We start from the raw sequence: 26209 nt of genomic DNA, 5'->3' as shown, positions 1-26209 counted from the left end.
AAAGAATAATGCCGCCCTACGTGGTGGAGTGATTAGCAGACCGCGTTACGACACCAGGGGTTCGAATCCTTGCCTGGGTATGGATGTTCTTTGTGTCCCTTCATCAATTTTATCACTCATCTGCTCGATTAGCCAAAAGTGGCAGAAAAGCGAAGTAAAATAAGCAAATCAATCGGTCAATCAATGAAGAATAAGTATAGAAGCTTCGTAATTTCACATCTTGAGATATTTACCTGATACACAGGGTGTCGCGACACAAAAAATCTTTCACATTCTCGGCCAAACTTGTACTTTTATCAGATTTTTGTTTAGCGAAAGTCAAATTTAGCAACGAGCCAAACAGGGCACGAATGCTTTCACGTAAGCTTGATGTGACTTGCAGAAATGTTTGTTTTGCGAACGGAGCGATTTTATTAAATTTTTTTGCAAACAATCGATTTACCGACTTACTAGCGTAAATTTAAACTTGAACTTAGAAGACCAATTAGTACTACTTCAAACTCTTCATTAGTAATAACAAAAATGATAAAAATTAGAGCTGAGCCGATACCGATGCTTGTATAAATCCAGTACAAAATAACAAAGGCTAGTAACCGAGTCATACTAACACGTCACATCACTAGGCACATTAGAAATATATAATTTGGGGAGCCAGTCCGAGCTAAGTGTCTCGGACTTTATAATAATGAAAGTGTTTCTATATAATACGTTAATATAATTATTTGTAATAACATGAAAATTAATTAATTAGTACTTAATTTCTCGGATGCGTATGGAGTATTGTTGTATGTAACTACAGACTAAGAAACTGAGGAAAGACAACGTTAATACTTATTTTGTTCTATCTATCTTGACTAAAAAATATTGTTATTACATAAGTAGTAAAAAGGCGCTATAAAATCGGAGATAAAACAGTAAATATTCATCATCTGATTTACGTGTAGTTAAGACCGCTAAAATTTGTGTAAAAACAACAGTCATGGCAAGGAAAATGTATGTCAAAGAAGTAAAAAAGTTGAATATTTAATGAATAACAAAAAAAAAAAAATGATGGTACGTCAATTTGGTAAAAAGTAAAGTTCCTGATAAATATTTTATGTACATTATTGTAAGTAGTGGTGTAGCTACATAAATCTTTAGAGGGGGCCCTCCAATGGTGTCGCCGTCGGCTTGCAATCAATAGATCGCGATTTCGATACTCAGTGAGGGCACATAGTGATACAGGTCCCACTTTAAACTGTAGGTCCAGTCCCGATTAGTTTATCTTTCTTAGTACTGTCATTCAAAACCGTACGTTCTCAATCTAATCTCCGCGGAAATTATTGATTGGTTGATTTGCTTTATTTTACTTCGCTTCTTGTGCCACTTTTGGCTAATTTGCGAAGATGGGGATGAGTGATGATGTGATGAAATTGATGAATGGACACTCCCAAGCATCCATGCCCAGGTTGGGATTCGAACCCTGGCGTCGTAGCGCGGTGTACTAACCACTCTGTCACGGGGACCGGCTTTCGGCGGAAATACATAGCCATCATTGGCTGATACCGACAGTCACACGAAAGACAAAGGTGAAAAGGATAAGTATAAATTGATAAGTCTCCTTCGCACTTGAACGTAGATAATACAAAGCTAATTTCACAGTGACCTTCATCCCTCATTTCCAAGAGCTTCGCAACTACCTGACCCGGTATTAATGCGGCGGGGGGTTAAAAACATCCACCACGAGCTTCAAGCAATTGGTAATGAATGGTTTATTTCCCACAGCGTTAACTAAGCAGTTCCATGCCCTCATGGTCACGTTTAGGTTCAGCATTATCTTACCCATGCCTTTGATCTTGCCATCTGCTTCCCAGGAGGGTGGGGTTTTATCCAGTGTTTCTAGGAAAATCTATGGAACTTCCTTTGCTGGTCTCCCAATCTGTCACAAGGAAGGGTGAACGAACTTTTAAAAAGGACAAATGTTGAGACGAGCTGTTGCCTTTGCCCGCTCTTCTAGTCACTGATAATCTTTGGTATCGGCAAAAGAAAATCAACCCATACTTACCAATACCGATACCCTAATAAAAATATTAGAGGAAAATTATTTATTTGGGTGGAAACTAAATTGAAGATATAGAAGTTGAGAAAGAAAATTAAGCGAGTGAGCAATTCCCCTCAATATTTTTATTACACTGGGAGAAAAAAAACTATTTATAGAGCTATGCACGTTCTTTATTCCATGATTTAACCTATATAATGATGTCAGAGAGGCAATTTAATCACCCATTGTTATTCTGAACTTAGGGTGAACGTTAACGAAAACTTTCGAAATTTGTGACTCCAAGACCCTTCAAAATACCCCATTTCGTGAAAGGAGAAGAGTCTCTGAGGATGTGGCAGAAACTACAGCTATCTCCACGGGCTACAGGAAGTAATTCCTTTACACCCTCTTCTCACGTCTCAGGTATTCGCGTTATCTTTTCTTCTCCCCACAACTCTTTCACATGAGTCTGCAAAACTTTGCTCTTTAGCGCAGTTTCTTTATCATACCTTTACACTTCTTTCCATTCTCGAGGCATTCACAATGCCTCGCGGTCCTGTGCCAAGCCTGAACAAGTCGATTATTCTCTTGAGTTCACAAAAGGGACCGTGAGGAAAAACTAGCCTGGTTGCCGAAGTCAGAAAGTCAAGTGTGAAATCTTTTTACCACCTCTTCTTTAGACCGTTGTCTTCTTGCAAGGTGCTTCTTTTCTATAACATGAGGTACCGTTATATTTTTCGCGGCAAAAGCTAATTTCACACTCTAAAGAGGCTATCGTGATTTACTCATGCTCAAGGCTCTTGGTCGTGCAAAAAAGTCTCTTACTTGGAACCCTCCACCAGATGGCAGTCCACTCGATTAAACGAATCAGAATAACTACCTGGCCCTAATATTCAGTTGCGATTATAAAATGAGTGCATATATCGAATTAGAATTTTATTATAGCTATTTGTACACTAAATACAGCGGTTAAATAAATTAGATTGCTCGTAATGATTTAAACGTGCGTGATGTAACAACTTCAGCAAGGCGAGCAAGATATAGGAGGGAAGGGGGGGCTGAAGCCTAGGGCGCCATTCCAAGGTTTTTTAAACCTAGAACACTAATCTTATTTTACCTATAGTGGTTACTAACCATGAGTAAAAATGACTCATCTTCTATTATTAATGTTTTTAGCAAATTTTTAGCTAAAATTTTATATTTTGGTATGATTATTCATAATTTAGTTACATAATACATAGTAAATATAATTAACTAATATTTATTTATGACAATAATAATAATAATAATAATAGAAATATATATGAAAGTTGTTATGTAAATGAACATTAAAAAAATGGAAAAGAGAACAGTTTTACATTCAGGTGCATGTTGGACCAATTTTGGTTTCATGATAACCGGAAATAGATTAATTTGTTGAACTTAACACAGGCCGTGTCCGAAAGGTGCAAGACCGTACTTGAAGCGAGCATCCTCCGACTATGGTCTTGGAGTCAGTGATGTGCCGTAGACTATACGTTTACGTCTACATGCGTTGTCCACACGTAATCTACGCGTAGATTACATTGTGTTGTAGTTTACATAGATTACGTAGACAATCTAAAGTGCATTAAAAGTAATTTTGAAGAGTTTCATGAAAGAAAAGTGACATTTTCAACTATATTGGTTCCTAACGAAATGAAAAGAATCCTATTTACAACAAAATTTATCTTCTCTTCTATCGTCAACTATGGAAGAAGATAAATAGTATGCAAAAAACAACAGATGGCAGTCGTGCGGCAAGAGTTGTCTTTTCCCCATAAAACACTAGAATATATCCTATATTAGGTTTCTTTTTAGGTGAGAAATTGTTCGAATTTGGAAGGAAGAGTATGAAAGGTTCTTCTCACACATTAGCAACTGATACACAGTATAATTTTCTTTTAATTCCACGGCGCCCTTTGCTAAGTTATCACCTTTTGCCATGTTGTTTACATAGATTACGTAATCTACGTGTATAAAGTAGTCTACGTGTAAAATGTAGACTATCGTTGTTTACGCGTAGACGCACATCAGTGCTTGGAGTGCGGTCTTCAAGTTGTGGACTGGAAGTACATGTCTTTCGAATTGCACTTCGACTGCAGCGCCAAATACGATCAGTAGATAAAACTGAGTACTCGTTGTTTTCCTCGCGTTTTAAGCCCGCATCACACGGAACTTTATTTCCAGTAGGTATGCCCTAGTTGGTGCTGGACTGGCTACCAATTTGCTAGTTTTCGCCTCACACGATACTTATCAGCGTACTTGTCGATAGACTTTTGTTCCCATACGAGGGAAGTTGTAATGGTGGCCGCGTGAGATGTAAACAATGTATCACTTCACATTTTTAAAAGCCGATAACTATTCAACCGAGAGGAATAACGTTTCGTATAAAACGTTATTAGGTACAAAACAATGGCGCTGCTTAAATACATACTTTACAACGTTTACTGTACACGTATGGAAGAATATTTTAGTTGTTTCAAATGTAAACACCGTGCACTCAGCATAGATGGTGTAACTCAACGCACCTTTCATGCTGTATATTTTATACATTGCTGGAGTAACACTCGGAAACCACAGACAAAAACGCTCCTTTTCACACTCACAGATTATCTTCAAATGGCGAAATTTGCTCTGATTGGCTGTTCCACAAAATCCAGTCGAGGAAAGCAAGTAGCAATTAGAACATGTCATATTCTATGAAACTGTTACCGTCCTATTCCTCCAAAGCAGTCAGCCAGGTGGCCATGATTGCTGCCTAGAAAGTTAGTTCAGCGCCAACTAGGGCATTCCTACTAGAAATCCAGTTCCGTGTGATAGGGGTGATAGGGGCTTTAAACACTTATTTTTCACCATAGAAATCACATAGCATTTTCAAAGGTTCGTACACATATATATTTCTACATATTAGAAGACCTATAACCAACAACTTGCTGGCCCATCTGGCCCGTATATCTATCTACCTGTGTCGCTGGCTTTCTACCTCCGTGATTTTAAACAAATTAACAACTAGTGCGGAAACCCCGTGACCTAGTCACCTACCATCCGCACTGCGAGCGGTGCACTTGCGTACTTCTGTTCTTGGTGCTTTCGAACTGTACAGCCAAAGTTAAATACTCTGTTCCAATCTGCGGACAAAATTGAATTGCAGTGACACTAGGCAGGATGAAATAAATCAAAATGGTAATATTTTTATGCTCCCTCTTCATCCCAATGCAAGTATCATAATATCAACAAAAGAAAACTTAAGTGAGTCATATTTTCTGTTTGTATGAACACTTGATTGCTCTTAATTAACCTGTCAGTGATCGTGAAATTAATCAACATGCTCTTGCAGTAATTTCAGATAAATTTCAAGATACAGTACACTTTGAACAGTAAACAACGACGACACACAATAATATGGAAATATATAAAAATAGAGAGAATATTAATCATTGTTGTGCATGCTTGGTGCTTCTTTATTATTATGGAAAATAATTTATGAATTCATTTCCTCCCATCTTTGAATGTTGCCACATATATTCACTTGCAACACATTTTTAAAGCAAATATTTGTTAGGACAACAATGGTACAGTCAACAGCAAATATATTAGTAGGCAAATGGTCCATTTCCATGTTTATTCTCTTGTATTCTACACCCTGTGTTATTTTAAGGTATGGCGTTCTGTTGATGTGAAGCAGATATTGTCCTCTGTTTATTGACGTTTGTATTTCATTTCATAATCATCACATTGTGAAAAACAGACTGAATGAAAATGGTGACGAGCAATTCATTTGTGTTGGGTGTACAACAGCTGAACTACAGTCAAAGTCTGCTGATCAGTGAAAATTTGCAGGTTAACTTTGACCTCAGATTACAGTAACTTAATCTGAGTCAACTTTTATACAACACGAAATGAGAGTTCAGCGTAACTACAGGTCAATTTTACTCGCTAATCAAGGATCAACTGTTTTATACAATCTACCCATAATAACATTTAGTGTACACCTAAACACGATACAAATATAAATTTTCTTCCTGTTTGCTGGGGAGCTCTACAGTGTGAACTGGTCAACCAAGGAACATTTACTCTCCTGGCCCCCTCTGGCATGCTGGGATTCTAACCCAGGACCCCTGGCATCATAGCATGCTGAGATAACCACTCTGCCGTGAAAGTTGGCTTCCCTCTCTTTGGCTATGGTTTGTTGTGAGAAAAGAGCTAAAGAGAATGAAGGTTCTTTAATAACGTTGATGATGATAATGATAATGATTATTGTTGAGACGAGGAAGGACAATACACAACCCCACACAAGATTATGTTGGTTGTTGGTTCAGAAGTGACAATCACATCAGGTTTCAAATATGTAGTTCCCAGAGAACACTGTGAAGAAGGTAGGTTGAGAGGACCTTCTGAAATAGTCACCCCTTATTCCTGAATAAATTGTGTTTATAACTTTAATATTTCGGTTCAATATAAAATATAATATTCGGTTCAAATCTGGGAACTTTTCTAACATTGGAAGCAGCACCGGCACCCACCCAGCCAGTAGCGTACGCAGGATTTCATCAAGGGGGGGGGGGGGGTTATATCTAAAACTTTCTCCAAATTCACATTACCATTGTTTTATTATACTTTAATTAAATAATAATACTTATAATTAATTAATTAGTTGAATTACTACTAATAATACTACTAATATCACTACTACTATTAAGTAGTAGAGATCTACATAAATATAGTATTTATCAAAACAATAAAACGAAATTAATTTCTAGTAATTCGATTTTTAACAAATTCTAGAGCATTTTTTTCTTTCTTACGAAATAATTGTCTACTTAACGAGATGAGACATTTTAAGTGTGAAGAAAATCCATAAAAACAAGAAAATATATTAAAATAAAATGAAATAATCAAAGTACGGAACTCATCCAAGAAACTGCGGGGATCTGGTCAGTAGGGCATCTGACAACCATGCGGGAGATCCGAATTCGATTCCCGGAATTGGTTGGAATTTTTCCGGCTTTGTCGCCGCATAAATATCCCCGATAATTCACATCTGGATTGTCTCACTGTTATTACCAACAAAACATTTTACAATAATTAAGCTTATTGTCGTTTGAATTCAGAAATTCAAACGTGCCGCGGGAAGGTGGACTGGTGACTGAGTTATTCTTGTCGGCCTAGCCTTTCTCTATACATTAGCCGCTTTCAACGAACCAAGAACTTTCTTTAGTTAATGCTCATTGTTCACACACAAAAATAAATGATCATTGAACATTGTTGCAGCAGAGATACAAAACAACTTTTTTGCTCCTTAAAATCATAGTTGCCCTTATACATTATTTTCAAGAATTCGTGTTTATTTTCAAGGCATCCACTCTTAAAGACGCGTGTTTGGAATGCTGTGCTTTTCTCCGTGCTGCATGGGAATAATAATTCAAATTATATTATTATTATTATTATTATTATTATTAGTAGTAGTAGTAGTAGTAGTACTGTCGCAGGTCCTTGACAGTGATAAATTGGTCATTTTTATTTTTTCCACAGCATTTTCCATATAATTTCAAAAGCTCAAGGGGGGGTTTAAAACCCGTAACACCCCCCCTTGCGTACGCCACTGCACCCAGCATCGAATGACATGGGTACCTGGGGGAAACCCTGGGGAGTAAAGGCAGTCAAGGGTGTGATGCTGATCACATCACCCCCACTCACGACCGGATCAAGAAAGTGTGGGGCATTACCCCCACACCCCCTATACGCCTTCATGGCGTGGTGCTAAGCACAGGGGAGCACACTACCTTTTTTACTTTAATATTTAATTCCTTCTACTTCAGAAGCTGAGACAAATAGCACTAACCTTGTTTTTCCTTACTTTTCAGATTTTCCACCATGCCATGTGGGCCAGTTCCGTTGTGCCAACGCTTTGTGTATTCCCGCCAGTTTCCGATGTGACGGCTACAGAGACTGTATCGATGGAAGTGATGAACAGAACTGCACAGTGAACAAATGCCAGGACAACAAATTTCTGTGCCCAAAGGGTTCAGCCAATGGCACGCCCAAATGCATCGGCAGGTCTCAGTTGTGCGATGGGAAGAGAGACTGCGAAGATGGAGCAGACGAAGAAACTGCATGCTGTAAGTCTGTTTACATACACACACACACATGTTTTGGCGTGTATTACGCTTTTACATTTATCTACGTTGTAGGTCACAATTTTTTTTATTTTTTTTTTACTTGTGCTTACCTAGTGCAATTTCAGTTTTTTCATTACTTGTAAAAAATGACAATTGTTAGAATTTGTAAATTTACAGATGTTACTGTGGTATCCCTTTGGAATGTAAAACTAAAGAGAAAAAGATCATTAAATGCAAGAAAAGTTCTGCGCCGTGGCCAATGTCTTAGGGCTGCTCCTATTCCTTCTGTACATGGATGACCTCCCTGAAAAACTGTCCTTCCTCCCTATCAATATACTTTTGTTTGCGGATGACTCTAAACTCTTTAAGGAGATCTCATCGCATCATGACATGATGATTCTTCAAAATGCTCTCACAGAACTTATTAAGTAGTGCCGTCAGTGGAATTTAGAACTAAACCCTCAGAAATGCTCTTTCCTTACTTATTCCCTAAAAAAGAACAAAGTGGTGTCTACTTATTTTATTGAAAACAATCCAATCCAAAACGTTTCCACCCAAAAGGACCTAGGTATTATCATGGATGAAAAACTCACTTTTAATTATCATATTATAGCTACCACTAAAAAAAGCCATGGGACTTCTCGTTCTTTTATACAGATTTAGCGAAATTCAAAACCCATCATCTCTTGCTTTATTCTTTAAATCTTTCATCTCGCCCATCCTTGAATACTGTTCCCCAATTTGGGCAATGGCCTCAAAAACCAATCTCACCAGGATAGATTCTGTTCTCAGTTTCTTTCTTGCAATTGTTCGCCATAGAATACCTTCCTTTCGACATGTATCCAAATCAGACACCATGGCTGCTCTGAATATTCACACTCCATCCTTTCGTCATGATCTAGCTGACATGAAATTTTTATACAAGATAATAAATGGCAAAATCAGAACAGATCTCCTAATAAGTGAATTCACACTTAGAGTACCCCAAAGCAAACACGCAACCTGCAACTCTTCCACAACCCAACCACTAGGCTATCCCTTCTACAATGCTCCTTGTTTTACAGGCTCCCAGAAATCTACAACAAACTTCCCCTCAATGTAGATATTTTCCTTCCAGAATATGTAATTTTTGTATATTACTGACCAAGAACATGTAAATCTATCCCATCTTGTTATTGTTTTTATCTTTTGTTATTTTTTGTTTCTACTTTATGTTGTTTCAGTGTAAAATGGCCAAATAAGACTCTGAAACTCTGAGTAAATAAATAAATAAATACGTGGTCTAAGGTATCATGCTTTGGGCCCTGGCTACGGGATGTGCTCAGGTTTGAATCTCCCGGGGGAAGCATAACAACTTTTCTCCTGAGATTTCGGCCTGTGTATGGGACCACCACCATCGTGAGGAAATTGTTGAGCTACGAATGAATACCGTAACCCAGTCATGGAAACCTACAACAACTGGGGGTTTGTCGTTCTGGCTCCCTGTTACTGGTTGAAAGATCTCCCATCTCAGTAAGTGGGAGTAGGCCTCGCAGGTTATTATTATATATTAAATACAAGAAAATATGGCAAAATACGAATCACCAAAAAAAGCAAGACCTAGTCTTCCCTTATGGCCATATCCCCAGCCCATTATACAAAAATCATGGGCACACCGCTCATTACACACAACATACACCTCAAATAATTTTTCAAAATTATATTATGACAAATGTGAAGAGCTCTAATTGCTTGATATATTATTAAAATAACCCATTGCGAAAACTTTCATCTGTGTAATTTGTAAGACATTAAAGGTACTAGTCACAAGAAGGAAATGAACTCATGTTAATTGGACTCTAACAACTCTTACTGACATAATGCTTTATAGTTATTTCACCCCTATACAAAACAAGAGCAAGGCAATTTAACATATTGTGTCTCAAAATGCACCTAAAGAACGTCTTTTACAATAGAATTATGGAAACTGTCAATTTAACCGCTTTGATATGTTTCTAGTTATCTCCTCCAAAAATGTACATGGTTACTTCATATGCAAAGGCTGTACTGTAATAATTTAGATATAACATTTAGAAAGTAATTTCAAATAAGGGAGGCAGGGGGAGATTTTCCTCTTGTACCTAGAATTACTGTAACCAGTCATTTTGACTGGTCTCATTACAATTTTGAGTAGCACTTTCTACATTGTCCTTCAGAAATGAAACGTGGTTGTCATCTATTTTGTTCAGTTTTTTTAATGCATGAATCATAATTACATGTTATAGCTAATATCTATCATGTGCTTGGGAAAATGTAACTGTCATTAATCTCAAGATGATAATCTTATTAGATTACTTTTCTTACATTCCTGATTTCTAATATTCTTACCTAGATTTTTTCCTTGCAAGACCATTGAAATATTACACTAATGCTGTCCGTAATTCTAGGTATTATCAAATGTCAGTAATCTGAGTGATAAACACCTCAGTGCTTGTCTGTTAGTGAAAATGATTCTATACCAGAATTCAATATTAATTATCTGATCAAAGAAACTGCCTTTATAGACCTGGCCCAGTGTAGAATTCAATCAAATATGGTGTACTGTTTTCATAGAAGTTGTAATTTAAATGTAGCAAAAAGTAGTATAGAATTCGAGGCAATGCCATTGAGTAGTTGGTTAGTGCACTAGATTTGTAAGTTTAATCCCTATGACAAAAACATATTTGTTTACCTGAAGATTAGAGAATAGGTGATCTCTTGAAATGCAGTGTTAGAATAGGTAGATGTAAAAAAAACACTAGACAATAGAAAATGTCCTAACAGTTGCTGACAGAACTCAAAATATCTAGGTTAGGGTAGATTTCTTGAAGGTTCTGTATTAAGCTGAATGGGGAGAGAAGTGTAACTGCTACATTTCTCATTGGATGTGCTCAAGTATGTCACTATAAAATGAAACAAGACTCTATGGCACAAGTGTGCTGTGAGGGCTAGGGCCTACCAAGTTGCTTTTCCATTGGCTGACTCATGGTCAGTGCTTTGTGTCCTATTGTTGCTGTGTTGTGCCTTTCGAAACCGGAGCCCACTACTTCTTTTCAAGTTGCTCTCCAATTATCCTTGGGATGCTGTGCCAACACCGAAATTTTGGGGGTTCCCACTAGTAAAAGTACGTAAAACACCAACGAGAGATTGCTAACCACTTGGCTATATTTAATCGATTGAATTAGGTTTTTTCTTCATTTAAATTAGGCACACACAGGAGATGTACTTGTACAATCTTTCGGCGAAAAATGCAGGCTTGACCAGGACTCAAACCCGGGTCTCTGGCATACTGTGCCATTGCTCTACCACTGAGCTACCGAGCCAGCCTGGTCTTGCCTGATTTTTCACTGTCGCTGTTTTACCTGCATGGAAACGTCTCTGTCAGTGCTACTGCAAAGGGATCTGTTGCCTTTGAAACACTGTAGACGTCGACGTTGCCTGGATCCTCCCAGCGTAGAGATGTTATTACATTTAAATTTAGGCCTCCTCGATGGCGCAGTGGTAGCATCGTCGTCTTGTAATCAAGGGGTCCCGGATTCGATACCCAGGGGAGGCACATATTGGTTGGGACCCCACTTTAAACTGTAGGTTCAGTCCCGATTAGCCTTACTGTGCATAAAGTGAACTTAAAACACCAACTCAAACAATCATTTAAATTAGTCAGACACCGAGTACATCTCCTGTGTGTTCCTAATTTAAATGAAATAACATCTCTACGCTGGGAGGATCCAGGCAACGTCGACATCTAAAGTGTTTCAAAGGCAACAGATCTTGTTGCGGTAGCACTGACAGAGACGATTCCATGCAGGTAAAACAGCGATAGCGCAAAATCAGGTGAGGCCAGGCTGACTCGGTATCTCAGTGGTAGAGCAATGGAATGGTATGCCAGAGACCCGTTTCGAGTCCTGGTCGAGCCTGCATTTTTCGGTGAAAAATTCTGTAGGTTATTTTTACTTTGCTTTTCTGCCACTCACAAAGAATACTCATGCCCAGGTCTCACTTCGAAACTGGGTCCCCCTGGTTCTGGTGCTAACCACTCTACCATGGAGATTGGCATTTGGCTATGTGGGAGTCCTCAAGTATGTCAATGGTAAGTAAAAAATTAATAATCATAAAGTACAGCAGAAATAAAATAAGCCAAACAGAGCACCTGAATTCCATTCTGATTTTGGCACCACTGGTTTAGTTGGCCCTAGACTAGGCCTAAATCTAGTTGTGCTCTGATATTGATGTTTCCAAGATTTCGTCCAGAAAATTGACTTGGGAATAACATTCTGTTATAATAGATAGTTTTTTGTTCTTTTTTGGATACCATTTTAAAGCATTTCTCTTTGCAGCCTCAAGTAGTTGTCCATCCCTTGGTTGTGAATATAAATGCCAAGCATCTTTAACAGGAGGAAGCTGTTACTGTCCTGAAGGAAGACAAGTTGCAAATGACAGTAGGTCGTGTATAGGTATGTATATCTGCTTAATTGCTTAAGATGACATAATGTGCAAATTCAATTTGCATGTAGCTGTGAACATGGGCAGGCAGAAAATTCTGTATCGAGTGTTAGGTCATTTAATAGTAGAATTGAGTATTATTATTATAATAACTATGGAAAATTAATACAAATAAACCTATTTAATTCTGAATTCTTATAACAACAGCAACATTAGGGAGATCCACCACATGACTGATTACTGTTTTTCATTATTTGTAACATTTCAGACAGTGTACTATGAATAGATGCATATTTATTCTATTTCACTATTAACTTTTACATACTTTGTCCAAGGAAGAGCTTCAAAAGTTACGGAAACAATTTACTTATAAAGTTATGTTGTTTGACCTTTACATAAAACACTGTTTTTTGGAATTTTGAAAACTGTGGAAACATTTATTCTTTGGAATATATTGTAGAATATGGAAGACATTCATGCATTTTTCGGTATAACACAGTTTTTACTTTAGTTATTCTGTTTGAATATTAACTAACTGAGCTGAATTTCTCTTGTAGTACAGTTGTTACAAGCATAAAAACACAGTTTTGATTCAAACTAAAAGTGTGTGTGTTCTGAAACATTGGAACAAAAAACTGTGTTTTTATGCTTGTAACAACCCTAGACTACAAGAGAGATAATTCTGCAATGCAAGCAATGTGTACATACAAGAAAAATCTATTTCTGTTATTAACAATAAAAATAATAAGCTTTATTTTTTTTATATAACTGGATATTAGGCACAAAAAATTCCAGGAATGGTCAACGTTCCAGTTTGCCCCCCACCCCCTTCCTGTAGTCCATGGCTTTGAATCATGCCAAATTTGATGTCCAATTAATATTGCATGCTAAAATCATGTTTGTTTTCTGATTAATTTTATGTATATCTTATTTTGTGGTTTAACCTATTTTTTTATTATATGATGAATAAATCGTGTAGCAATTTTTTGTCATGGTTTTTCTTTCAGACCGAGATGAATGCAAAGAGTGGAAGTTTTGTGAACAATTGTGCAGCAACACAAATGGTGGTTATAGCTGTTCTTGTGCAGAGGGATATGAACTTCAAAGTAAGAGCAAGTGCAGAGCTTTGAACTCAAGTTTATTACATTTATATTTTGCTCACGACAAATACATCAAAAGGATGGACATTCACGGCACGGATCCGGAAGTTGTGGCAAACACGACAGCTGCGAGTGGCTTGGACTACCATTTTGGACGTAACATTCTCTTCTGGACCGACACAAAAACAAAGAAAATTTTTTCAATGTTGATGGACACAAATAGGCAACCTCGACTAGGAACCCAGGACAATAAAGAGATTGGAGTTCCGGGCTCATGGTCGCCAGTGGCTATAGCAGTTGACTGGATAGGAGACAAACTTTATGTTGCTGATTCACTCGGACAGAAGATTGATGTGTTCGAAATTGATGGGCGCTGGCATTCAATTGTTTTAGGAAGTAATTTAACATCACCTGCTGACATTTCCCTTGATCCGACTGTAGGGTAAGTTATTATTTTTAGATTTATTGTACTCCTGGATTTTAGTTTGTACTGTGTTGTACCCAGTGACAGCGCTAAAAAAAAGTGTGGGAGGCAGAGGCGATATTTTCTGGGGGCAGCCATATGTAGTATCCACCAAAACACCATTCAAAAATATGTCAGTGTCTGGAAAATGTGGAAATCCTGGAAAAGTCAGGGAATTTACTTTTAATGGGAAAGTCGGGAATTTACTTTTTTATGGAAAATCAGGGAATTTACTTTTTTATGAAAAAGTCAGGGAATTTACTTTTTTATGAAAAGTCAGGAAATTTACTTTTTCTTGGAAAAGTCAGGGTATTTACTTTTTCATGAAAAAGTCGTGCACAAATATATGTAATGCACAAAATGTATGTATTCCTCAATGGAACAATGTTCTGTGGTATCATTTGTTTAATAAATAAATAAATAAATAACAGGTAAGCCATTGATCCTAATCTGAATTTACTTTTTATGGAAAAGTCAGGAATTTACTTTTTATATGGAAAAGTCAGGGAATTTACTTTTTATATGGAAAAGTCAGGAATTTACTTTTTATATGGAAAAGTCAGGAAAGTACTTTTTAGTGGAAAAGTCAGGAAATTTACTTTTTTCTGGAAAAGCCATGGAATATCATGGAAATTTACTGTTTTTCTGGAAAAACCAACATTTTTGTACTAGTGAACTAATTGTAGGTTTGTGAACAAAGAAGAAAAGGACAAGCAAGACATTTTTAATTTATTGTGGACAAACCATACTTCAGTTTGGTATATTAAGTATTGCCAGTAGTTACGGTAGAAATTGCATATTAAATACTATAGTAAAAGGTCATGTTTTGAACTTTTTTCAAGTAAAAATCTACTGCATGAAGTGGCTATTGGCATTTACCACTTTTTTGTTGCAATTTTTGTGTTATGTTTGGTAGATATTTGGATTAATACATATGCTGCTAAATTTTACTCTAATTGTATATTATTTATACTATAATTGTTATGATTTTTGTGTACAAAAATTAATTCCATGTTTGCCATTAGTCAATACGTGATATGTCCACTGATGCCCCAATCCAACAGTCAATTTCCTTTCAATTTTCTGTCTTATAATTACTTTTAACATGTGAAGTGAATATTCTAAAAACTTGATTAAGTGAGATTCTAAGTCTGGTGTTTAGCTAAAAAGTAGTGACCTTCTTACACACATATTTAAATACATGAATTTCCTAATGACTTGGTCTGGAAGAGTCAGGGAATTTTGGTTTTACAAAATTGAGACACCCTGTATGCATTTGGGATTTATTTATCTACTTTTTCTTGTTTGGTGGGGAAGGGAAGGGGTAGACTGGTTGTAAACACACTTGTACAGAGCGAGAGACGCCATTTCAGTAAAGATGGAGTGTTGGTCGGCTGCACATCGAGCATTCACTGTTGAGACATTTCTCAAGAATAGTGAATTTGTTGTCATGACGCAGCGACTGTTTAGATGGCACTTCAGTTTTGGAAGACATGAGAGAATACCTGATCGCCACACCATTACAGAGTCTTGGAAACATGTCCACCAGATCTAAACCCACTCAAGCAGAGACTTGTGAAGGAAATTAATGTAATACCGGCAGCCACATTCTTGCTGTAATGGAAAATGTGGTTACTCAAGTGCGCGAGTGCATTAGCCAGGATTGACAGGACATGGTGTTATTTTCAAAACATAACAATGTTTCTTCTGTAGTGACAGATGGCATACATGTGTGTTTCAGGTATCACTGTTGGTTGTCAGTACAGTTGATCAACATTTGAAGACACAGTATATGTTTCAAAGTGGTAGATGAATGCAGGGACACCCTGTATTAGAAACATTCTTATCATTATTATATCCTTGGAGAGACCTTTCAACGTAATGCACCAGATGAGAGAGCATGTCGCACAACTTTTTTTTATTATTATTTCAAATCCTCAATACATTGGAATACTGAATCATTCTCATATTTTGTTGTAATTATACTCCACGTCTATCAAGAGCAATATTTGAAAATTAGGGAGAAAATTTCATTCATGAAATTTATGGAATTTGAGTGAAATTCTCAACCTCTGACCTGTTTTCAGTAAATCAGACTCTACTTTTTGATCTAAATACTTTTCTCAGTTATGATAATGGTATTCAAATTTACTGAAATTAATTTCTTTTACTGAGTATCATAAATATAATAAAAGCCTTGCTTTTTTTTTTCAATGAAATGAACAACTTGTATTCCATGGTAGGAGGGGTATCGACTGACAAGTACAACTACCCTTCCAACACCCATGTTAGTAGCTTGGCTAAAGACTTTGTGTAGGATGGTTATAATATCCTTTTAAAATAAATACAACAGTCAGTGTCGTTTTTCAGCTTTTCTCCATGAACAAAAGTACAAACATTATTAGGGCTGAGTTGATACTTATATCAGAAATTATCAGTTCAAATTCAATCACTGATACAAATTGATACTTTTTTTAGTACCAGGTATTTTGTGTGGTCTGCAAAATAGCAAAGAATACTTTAATAGTATCTTTGAAATTATGTAAAATGAACTAATTTCATTAATGATATGGCAATATTATGCAGCAATACAGGAGTTTGTAATGATATGACAACTAATTTAACATTCTAAGCAACACTCTGGCACATGAATTTGCTAAGTTGCAATGGGGATGATTGCATATTAATATTTCTAAATGTCCTTAAAATTTGAACTGATACAGTGTTAAAGTATTAGTATTGTTGGAACTCAGTAGCATTATCTAGATTAGTATCAGTATTGTCTCAACTCTTAGGAACATTTCACACCAAAGTGACAAGCAACATAGGAACATTTCACACCAAAGTGACAAGCGACATAGGAACATTTCACACTGAAGTGTGTTGACAAGAATAACCCTCCCAGAGTTATCTCTTTATGTACAACATTTATTTACACTTCTACCTGTCGCCGTATATACATCTTTTCATAACAAGTCCAATATCAACTGCTCCCGGTTCCCTTTTGCCCCATAACGCAGAGAATTGCACTTATCAAGACTTCACTCTAAGAGTGCACTATTTACCATAGCGCTAACTCGCCCCTGCAGTTTATCATGCAGAGGTCCCTACGCCATCCTCTTATTAAGTGCAGTACAACTTATTAGAGCTACGAGCGCACTATTTACCACAGCGCTAACCCGTTCCCGCAGTTTATCACACAGAAGTCCCTACGCGTAGCTACGGCACTTAGGGTCTGTGTGTATCGCTGCATCCAAAAAACTGTCAATCCATTGAGGGATGGCCAATTTCTGCGATCTGCACCTGAAAAGAGAGAATGTAACAAGTCGGGACCGGTATTTATGCCTCCGACAAACAACCCACCCCCAAACCGCCAGGGAAAGCCCCTATTGTAACCTTTCAACAGGGAAGCCCTTGAGGGAAAGCAACCTAGGCCAGAACATTTACAAAGAAATAAATTCTTACATATATACTTTCCAATTTCCAGCTGTGTGCGTAAAAGCCACACAACAAATGACAAGCAACATAGGAACATTTCACACCGAAGTGAAAAGCGACATAGGAACATTTCACACTGAAGTGACAAGCGATACATGCCGCTTAGGAAAGAGGCAATCAACAGCAACATTGCTCACAGTAGTGGCCCGCCAGCCCCCACAAACCTGGTGAAATCCAAAAGTGACACATGTCTCTGTTGCTTGATCATTTAGATGAGAATTCTCCTTTATAATTGTACAAAAAATTATAGTTACTTGAAAATTATTTCTTCACTTTTATAAAAAATATGTTTCAGATTACTCAAAAATGTATTTTTACTGCTCACAAAACATAATCAGTTCATTCTTTCTGTTAGTTTTGTGCAGGATTTAAATTCTGCTCCTTAATTCTCATTTATCGCCTTTTTAATTTACTTTTCTTCTCTTTTCAAGGTACATGTTCATAGCAGACAGTAATCAGGTACTGCGTGCTAACATGGATGGCACAAATGCAAGATCCATTGTATCAGAAGCAGCCTATAAAGCATCTGGCGTAGCAGTCGACCTAATAGCCAGAAGGGTGTTCTGGTGTGACTCACTCTTAGATTACATCGAGACCGTTGACTACGAAGGACAAAACAGAATACTTGTGCTAAGAGGTATGGAAGCGAATACATCATAGAATGTAGTGGATAAAACAAATGGAATCAAATGGAATGAGAGTTTGTGTCTGATATTATTTTTGTGTGACAAATATGTTGTATTTGCTGAAGATGTAATATGAAGGCAGCAATGGTCTTATTACAAACAATTTATTACTAGAGTATCATATTTATGGAGAATAAAAAATCAAGGTTTCGGTTCAAATCTGGGCACATTTTGGGATCAAAAGCGGTAAATAAAATGGCATTTCAGTGTTAAAATGGTGAATTTAAACCTAAATTTTATTTAAAAGCTACGTATATTTATTAGACAAAATAAACTTTTGCCTTCTAACAGCACATTCAAAATATTAAGTTTATTCCTGTGTAAAGGAGTGAATTTTCGCTTCTCATATAGTTGCAGCAGAATTATTCAGTTTCCATGATTTGCATAACTCACAGGTTTATTCAAACTTCAGAAAGTGTCGCATCAGTAAATACTCTCTAAATGTTGCATTTAAGAGCTTATTTCATGTTTTGCAGTTCATCTGGCATCATTTCGTGACAAAACGTGATAGGAAAATGCACCTCACACCTTTTAAAAAATTAAGAATGAACATTACAGTGTGTTATTTCACATTTCATTATCCAGTCAAAAACTAAATGTGTATGCCTCTCTTTGTTATTACATTTTATGAGATTGTTATCGTATTGTTTGATGTTTCTCAAAATTGTTATTTAACATGTAAATATGAGGAGTGGTTGGAATCTAGGGAGGTTTCAGACCAAAGTGCCAGGTGACATGTGTCACTTGGGAACAGACCTTTATAAAAAATGCAATCTCTCGCACCAAACTGACATAAGAAGCTGCACATTCTGCTTGTGACTTGCATGTTGCTCGAACTGGGCCTTTTTGTCAATGGCTTGCCATGCTAATTCGATCTGTCGGTCGTTCATGCTCAGTGAATGCTTCTGTTACAGACTGGCACTTGTCACTTCATTGGGAAATCCACTTGTCATTCCAGTCTGAAAGCTCCCTTAAATGCAGAACTGGGACATCACCTGTCCCAATGAAGCAGGGTGAGATTTGAAAGCAAAAGGGGTGGGGGAGGCTGAATTCCCCCTCTACCTTGAACCATATCACCCACTGAATATGTAAAGTATATTATTTATCACACTTATAAGGGTTCCAGTTCCAGTTCAGTTAATTTTAGAGCCCTGTATATAAAAATACAAATTATATCGTTAAGTATTTTTTTTAGAGATAAAATCCTGTTCATGTTGGCAACATTGCTATTCAATATACAATAAAAATCAACAAAATTTTTATTTTTATTTCGAATTTTAAATTTGTTAAATGATGCTTTAATAAGCATACTCAAATTAAACCTAGTTAAAACATGGTACAAGTGATAACTAGTGTTAATTATTTATTTTTATCATATGCATGCAAGCAGTGAAAATGAACTTATCACTTTTGTCCTGAATATTTATTTAAGTCAAAATCCTAATTCTTAGTTTGATTTTAGAATTTATAGAATGGTGCGTATTTGTGTTCCATTTGTTAACAAAATTAGATCAAACCAGGGCCAGCTCAATAGGCCAGTTGGTATAGCAATGCCATGGGATTCAAGTCCTGATTGAACATGCATTAAAGGAAAAGTTTACATAGAACAATGATATTCACACATTTTCTTAGAAAGAAAGTGTTTGCAGGTTCTGTCTTATCCACTTACTTTTTATGGGTATGTCAATTTCCATCGTATATTTTTTAATTGTGTGCTTTGAGGAATTGAAATGTAAATTTTATTCTAATTTTTTACAGGTCAATCAGTGCCTTCTCCTTCAAGGCTTACTCTATTTGAAAATCATATTATTTGGTCGGATGGAACTAAACAAGGCATAATGAGCGTTGACAGGTTCGAAGGAGCTAACTCAATACATGCCATATACAGGAAGACCGAAGTCAGGGAACCAAAGGGCATTAAGGCTGTTCATGGATTGTTACAACGGCATGGTGAGTAGATTAATATTTGTCCTTTCTTTCGGCAGTGTAAATATTGTTTAGTAATTTTCCAGAGATATGGGTTTATATTGATACATGGACTTTAAAGCATGGCATTAGTAATTTCATTGCTGGTGTGGTTATATAAGGCAGAGACAGAAAACTTTAAAGTTCAATTACAAGGGTCGTTTAAGGTTGACCAAGACTTTTATTTCTAGACAGGAAATATACGTACATAGAAGCACAAAACTATGTCAGTTTTTCAAAGTATTTTCGCTGAACATCCAGACACTGTTGCCATCGTATGTGGAAGTTCCTTGATGCCTTTGGCATAGAAAGAAGTAGGTTGGTTACTTACGTGAAATTTAGAAATTTCATATTTCCACGTTGTACAATTTAATAGTTGAATCCTATTAATTTTGAAGATCCTCTGTTTTCATTCACTAAGGGTACGGTGTCTGGAGCAGAGATGGTACTGCTTTGTTTGTTCCCGGGCGGCAGCATTTATTGTGGCACCCTTCTCCAAAAAATCCACATGGATAACACCTTCCATGTCCCAGAAGACAGTTCCCAAAATCTTACTGGCAGATGGCAGCACTTTGCTTTTTTTGGGTGGAGATGAACCGTTATGACACCATTCGTACACTCTTGCCCGTGACGGTGTTTGTTCACCATACTGTGCTTGCACTCTACGCCAAATTTCAGCAGGTTTCACCTTCTCCTTCACGAGAAATTTCATTATACGCCGCTGCTCCACAGCAACAGATACACTACTTGCTGCCATCATTGTTTACACTACTGCGCATGCACCAAATGCATCGCAAAGGATCATGGTTACTTGCATGGAATCATGGTCTGTCCTGCCGAAGTAATACAGCGCTGCATTGATTCATTAATATTTTACGCACGAAGGCCTTGGTCAACCTTGAACGACCCTTGTGTGTGACAGTGTGTATCCAGGTCAAATTTACATCAGGTATCAACTTTTATTTACAAAACGATCTCAAGGATGCAACACTGATCAAGTGAGCTTCACAACACCTTTTTCGTCATTTTTAAAGATGGCGCCTCCTTCACACACTTGCAGCAATGAAGAACAGTGGTTTCCTGCCCTCTGGAAGCCTAAAACTTATAGAAATTATGTAGCAAATGAAAATCCAATATCTATGCATGATTATCATGCCAGCAAGTTTACGAATGGAGGGGGAAGTACGACAATGGCTTCAGTTCGCAGGAAGGAGGGTGGAAAGACCTTTGCAATGGGTTATAGGTGACTGCGCGTGCATCCCAAAGATTCTTCTTCCTGAGATATACAGGCACTAACTCTAAGACTTGAAAATATCTTTGGATCAGTAATGGATATATGGGTGTCCCAAAAGTCAGTTTTCCCAAAAAGCACATTGATAATAGTATTACGATAGTGTATGTGCTAAGTAATATTTTTTAGGTATACGGTTGGTAACATTGTCGTGTGACACTGGCAACAGTGCACTTGTTATTCTTTTGTCGATAGTTGAGTCTCTGGCTTGTTGTAGTGTGGTTGTTTGTTGTTTGCAAGTCTTGTGAATCGTCATAATTGTGTCTACTGGTCTGATACAAATCCACATGCATTTATGGAAAAGGAGCTGAATATGCCTGGAGTGATTTTTTTTAGGGGGGGGGCAATTCTTCCTTTGGTGTAATGGGACCTTATTTCTTTGATGCACATGTTACTGCAGAATCTTATATCGAGAATAAGTGAAAACAACCCCACTTATTCAGATCACTGTTTTGTATTGCAGCAAGATGGAGCTCCTCCACATTATGGCGTTCTTGTGATTTGACACCATGAGATTTTGGTTTGTAGGGAATTCTTAAGGATATGGTATACTCATCATCACTGGCAGATTTGGATGTACTGAAAGACTCAATTATCAATGTGTTTCATGTAATCAACAATGATACAAGTTTACTGTGTCTTATTTACAATTCTGTTGTTGATTGTTGCACACAATGCATTGCAAACAATGGAGGACACTTTGAGCAAACCCACTGAAACTGGAATTTTGTGTATCTACTTGTATTTTGTATGTATTTTGAATTTTGTGTATAAATTTGAATTTGTGTATGGGTAAACTGACTTTTGCACCACCCTATATATACTAATATGCTGCATACTTGTGTAACTCTATATGCAGAAATCTGCTAGACAGAAAACTAAAACAAATTAAGGTTTTCATTTGACTGTCACTTGTCTCCTGAGATCTCGGCCAGTGTATGGGACCAGTGGCCACACCCACCACCATGAGGAAGAAATTGTGGGGCTATGAATGACTAGTGTAATTTGATCATGGAAAGCCTACAACAATGACTGAGGGTTGTTGTGCTGACCACACGTGACTCTGTAACTGGTTGGATCATTGCCCACCTCTGCTGAGGTATGTGAGAGTGAGGCCAGCAGTCGATAAGCACTCCCTGGCTCTCATGGGCTGTTGTGCCACAGGTTATTATTACAGTAAAAACTGCATATCCCGGAACCTCTATAAGAAGGAAACCTGTAAATGAGGAAAAATAGTCCCCAGAACAGACCAATTTTATACCTGAAAAAGACCTGCTTAAGGCGGAAACCTCCTTAATGCGGAAACTGAACACCATTTAAAGACCAACAAGATGTTGTTATTCTCAGTAAGACGGAAATTTATTCCTTTATTTTTTTCGCTCGCAAGAAAACAATGCAATACTGTAAGTGGAACATGCCTCTGTTGCCACTCGCTTATCGGTAACATTGTCGATATGAAAGAATGTGCTACAATACTCATAGCTGTTATGATACCGTTTCTTTCTTTCATCTCTTACCCTCTTTCTCCACCTTTCTTTGTCTATTTCTCCTCTGTTCTTTCGTCATCTTTCTATTTTTCTTGTTATCTCTCTTTGTTTCTTCACTTTTATCTCAATCTTTCTTCACCTCTCTTATTCCATCTTCAATCTTTCTCTTTCTCTCTATGCACATCGCGCTACTACGCCAGGGGTCACGGGTTCGAAAAGATACATAAGTACGTACTGTACGTTCTTACAATACTGTAAAAAGTGTACCAACATGTTGTGTAGTTACATAATTGTAATCTCTGCTATGCTTATTGCGACTGTATCGTATTTTTATTAATGTACGTACATGCATTAGTACTCTACATTATAAGTAATGCGAAATGTAAATCTGTCTTTCCATTATTTCCTCTATACTGTATTTAAAGTCAACCCTGTATAAGAAGAAAAACTGTTAAGACGGAAAATTTTGCTCAGAACCATCATGTTCCAGTATAGACAGGTTTTACTGTATTTAGAATATTGTAAGTAATAAAGTTTTGTGTATTGTGTGCACTTGGAGCTAATATGGTGTCATTTGTTGCAGCAACTAATCCATGTGGGAGCAATAATGGCGGATGTCAGCAAATGTGCATTGTTACTGCGGCTAGTGTAGAAGGAAGTCTGGGCTATAGGTGTGCATGCAACATTGGATGGAGGCTAGAGAAAAACCAACGAAATTGTGATTGTAAGTAAAAATATTGTTTTTGTCTACTTTTTAGGTGCTAATAAGAAAACCAGAAAGAAATAGCCTGTTATATCATATGAATTTCTTCTTATTACATTTATTGAAGAAAGAAATATTTTTCTTACTTTAATTCAAGTAAAACAGCAAATTGCAGAGTTATCTATTATAGTAGTTACTGGCACACATAGGATTAATCTTAACTTAGTGGAAAGTTGGTGAGAATAGCTGTTTCAGTTTGAAATAGTTCCCTCAATTGCAGATAGATGGCATTAGTTGTCATGTCTAAAAGTGGTCACAAGCAACTTAATATTGTAGAATATCTAGTAAGGACATAGCTTACACAGAGATCTAATTAGTTGCATATATGCTCAGTTTCTTAAAATGTCCTGTTTTTCATTCAAATCTGAATGTGAGCACATGCTCTAGCATGTGCTCACTAAGGAAGTGATTGTCCTGAAGGATAATAGTAACCATACAGCAGCCTTATATGTACTCCTAAGAGTTGATCGAGTAGCAAAACAAATGAATCGTGCTAGTAAGCCCATTATTATTGCATGGCATTCCTCATACCATCCCTCCTGTAAAGAAGTCATCATTATAACATAGCAATCCATGGTCACTTACTGCAAGGGCTGAACCTTCCAATGTTTCATGTTTGTGATGTCATTTTAAGTGTTCGGCATATTCTTATTGAATGATCTGGTTTTACTTTCCTTCGACAAACTTTTAATCTTCCTAATTGTTTATCATCCTTGTTGGAAGATGTTGACAGTGTTTTAACAAATATTTTTAGCTTTTTGAGAATAGCGAGTCTCCTCCATTGTCTCTGAGGAAGTTTTTGTGTATCCTTCACAGATTCCTTTACAGCCTTGCACTTTTAAAGTTTCTCAAGGGCTTCTTACAATCTTTTTTTGGAAGGCTTAGGTAAAGGGATATTTCCCCGAATACATTGAAGGGTGCAAAATGGCCAAATGTGCCAACACACTCCAAAATTTTATTTCATTCATTCAAGTGGTCACACCCTCCACCAACTGAGAATTAAGAAAGAAAGTGTTAAAAGGAATTGTTTCAACCACCATCATTATAGAATGTAAGCTCTATGTATGATGCAAGTTTTCAAAGGCTCCTTCTTAATAATACCATGCAATTTTCAATTTTTCAGTGATTCAAGACTTTCTCATGTATTCTCAGCAAAGATTTATTAAAGGGCAGGTGTTAAATCCCGTGAATCAGGTTTTCAGTTCTGCAATGCTACCTGTGGTTTCTCGCAGAGCAAGATTTGTCGGCTTGGATTTTGACTCTCACGATGATTACATATACTATTCTGATGTACTTCAGGATGTCATCTACAGGATAAAGAAAGATGGAACAGGTGAGTTAATTGGATACTATCTGGTCTAGTTTACATTATAACCCAGTTTGTAAAATCTACAAACAATCTTGTCTAAGAGAAATCCACCTGACTAAAATTTTCCATTAAGGGAGAGTTTCATTGTTACCCTACTGTCCCGTTTAACTGAATCCTGATTTTCTGAATTTCAGGGTTAACCAAATCGCTAAAAAAAGCTGTTACTCGTGTATGACCGTGTTTTACGCGAGAGGACCAACAAAGCACTTTTGTCTTTGTTTTGGTCTAACAGTTAGTTATCAAAGAGTAAGTTCATTGTTACGATGTACTCACCCACTCCCCCATCCCTGTCTATTTTTAGCATGCATACTCTGCTGTACGCTCAAGGACAAGAGACAACCTGCCAGTTGAGATTTGTAATTCAGTTCGGTGCACCTGAAATCTTACTGTTGAAGATTTAATGTTACTGTAATTCATGTTCTTGAGTTAAATGACTATGTATAATTGTAAGCTTTTTGTTTATGCCTACATGCTGAAATACATATGTACTTTATATCAAAATACTGTACGTAATAAAATGTATGTACTGTACGTATATCAAAAAACTTCTATTCTGGTTTGACCAAATTTTCGTTCAACCAAAGCACCATGGATCCCATAAATTTCTGTTAAACGGGACTGTAGTGTATATGTTAAAAGGTAAGCATGTAGTGTTGACTTCAGATATACACATAAATGTAAAATAAATATATTTCTTATTCCAAGCTATATAAATTTAAAAAATTAAGAATGTCTTAGACCACAATCATGATCTAAATGTAAACTTATTCTCAATCCATTTTTCAAATTCCAGGAGAAAATTCAACTAACACTGTAGTGGTCACATGAAAAAATACAAGTCATTGGTCACTATTGTTGTTTGTACCCGTATTTTGTCAAAATTTATCTGGTTTGATAGTGAGAATGTCCTTTTTAAAGTATTCTGTTTCATTAACAAAAAATTATAAGTTATTTCACTAAATTACT

The 26209-nt window shown here is 36.8% G+C and overlaps 1 protein-coding gene across 1 annotated transcript in view; it reads left to right on the top strand.

The window, feature by feature from the left end:
- The window catches only part of mgl (low-density lipoprotein receptor-related protein megalin), a 262815-nt gene that overhangs the window by 117155 nt on the left and 119451 nt on the right, over nucleotides 1-26209 (top strand). Inside the window, exons 4-10 of the mRNA XM_083143948.1 lie at nucleotides 7906-8160; nucleotides 12516-12632; nucleotides 13629-14163; nucleotides 18114-18319; nucleotides 20127-20318; nucleotides 23695-23835; nucleotides 24998-25207. Of these exons, the coding sequence (XP_083000074.1) occupies nucleotides 7906-8160; nucleotides 12516-12632; nucleotides 13629-14163; nucleotides 18114-18319; nucleotides 20127-20318; nucleotides 23695-23835; nucleotides 24998-25207 (1656 nt within the window). The remainder of the gene's footprint in view (nucleotides 1-7905; nucleotides 8161-12515; nucleotides 12633-13628; nucleotides 14164-18113; nucleotides 18320-20126; nucleotides 20319-23694; nucleotides 23836-24997; nucleotides 25208-26209) is intronic.

This window comes from Lepisma saccharinum, chromosome 22 (assembly GCF_977018435.1).
Source record: "Lepisma saccharinum chromosome 22, izLepSacc3.1, whole genome shotgun sequence".
Classification (NCBI taxonomy): Eukaryota; Metazoa; Arthropoda; class Insecta; order Zygentoma; family Lepismatidae; genus Lepisma; species Lepisma saccharinum.
This window is presented reverse-complemented; position numbering and strand designations above follow the sequence as displayed.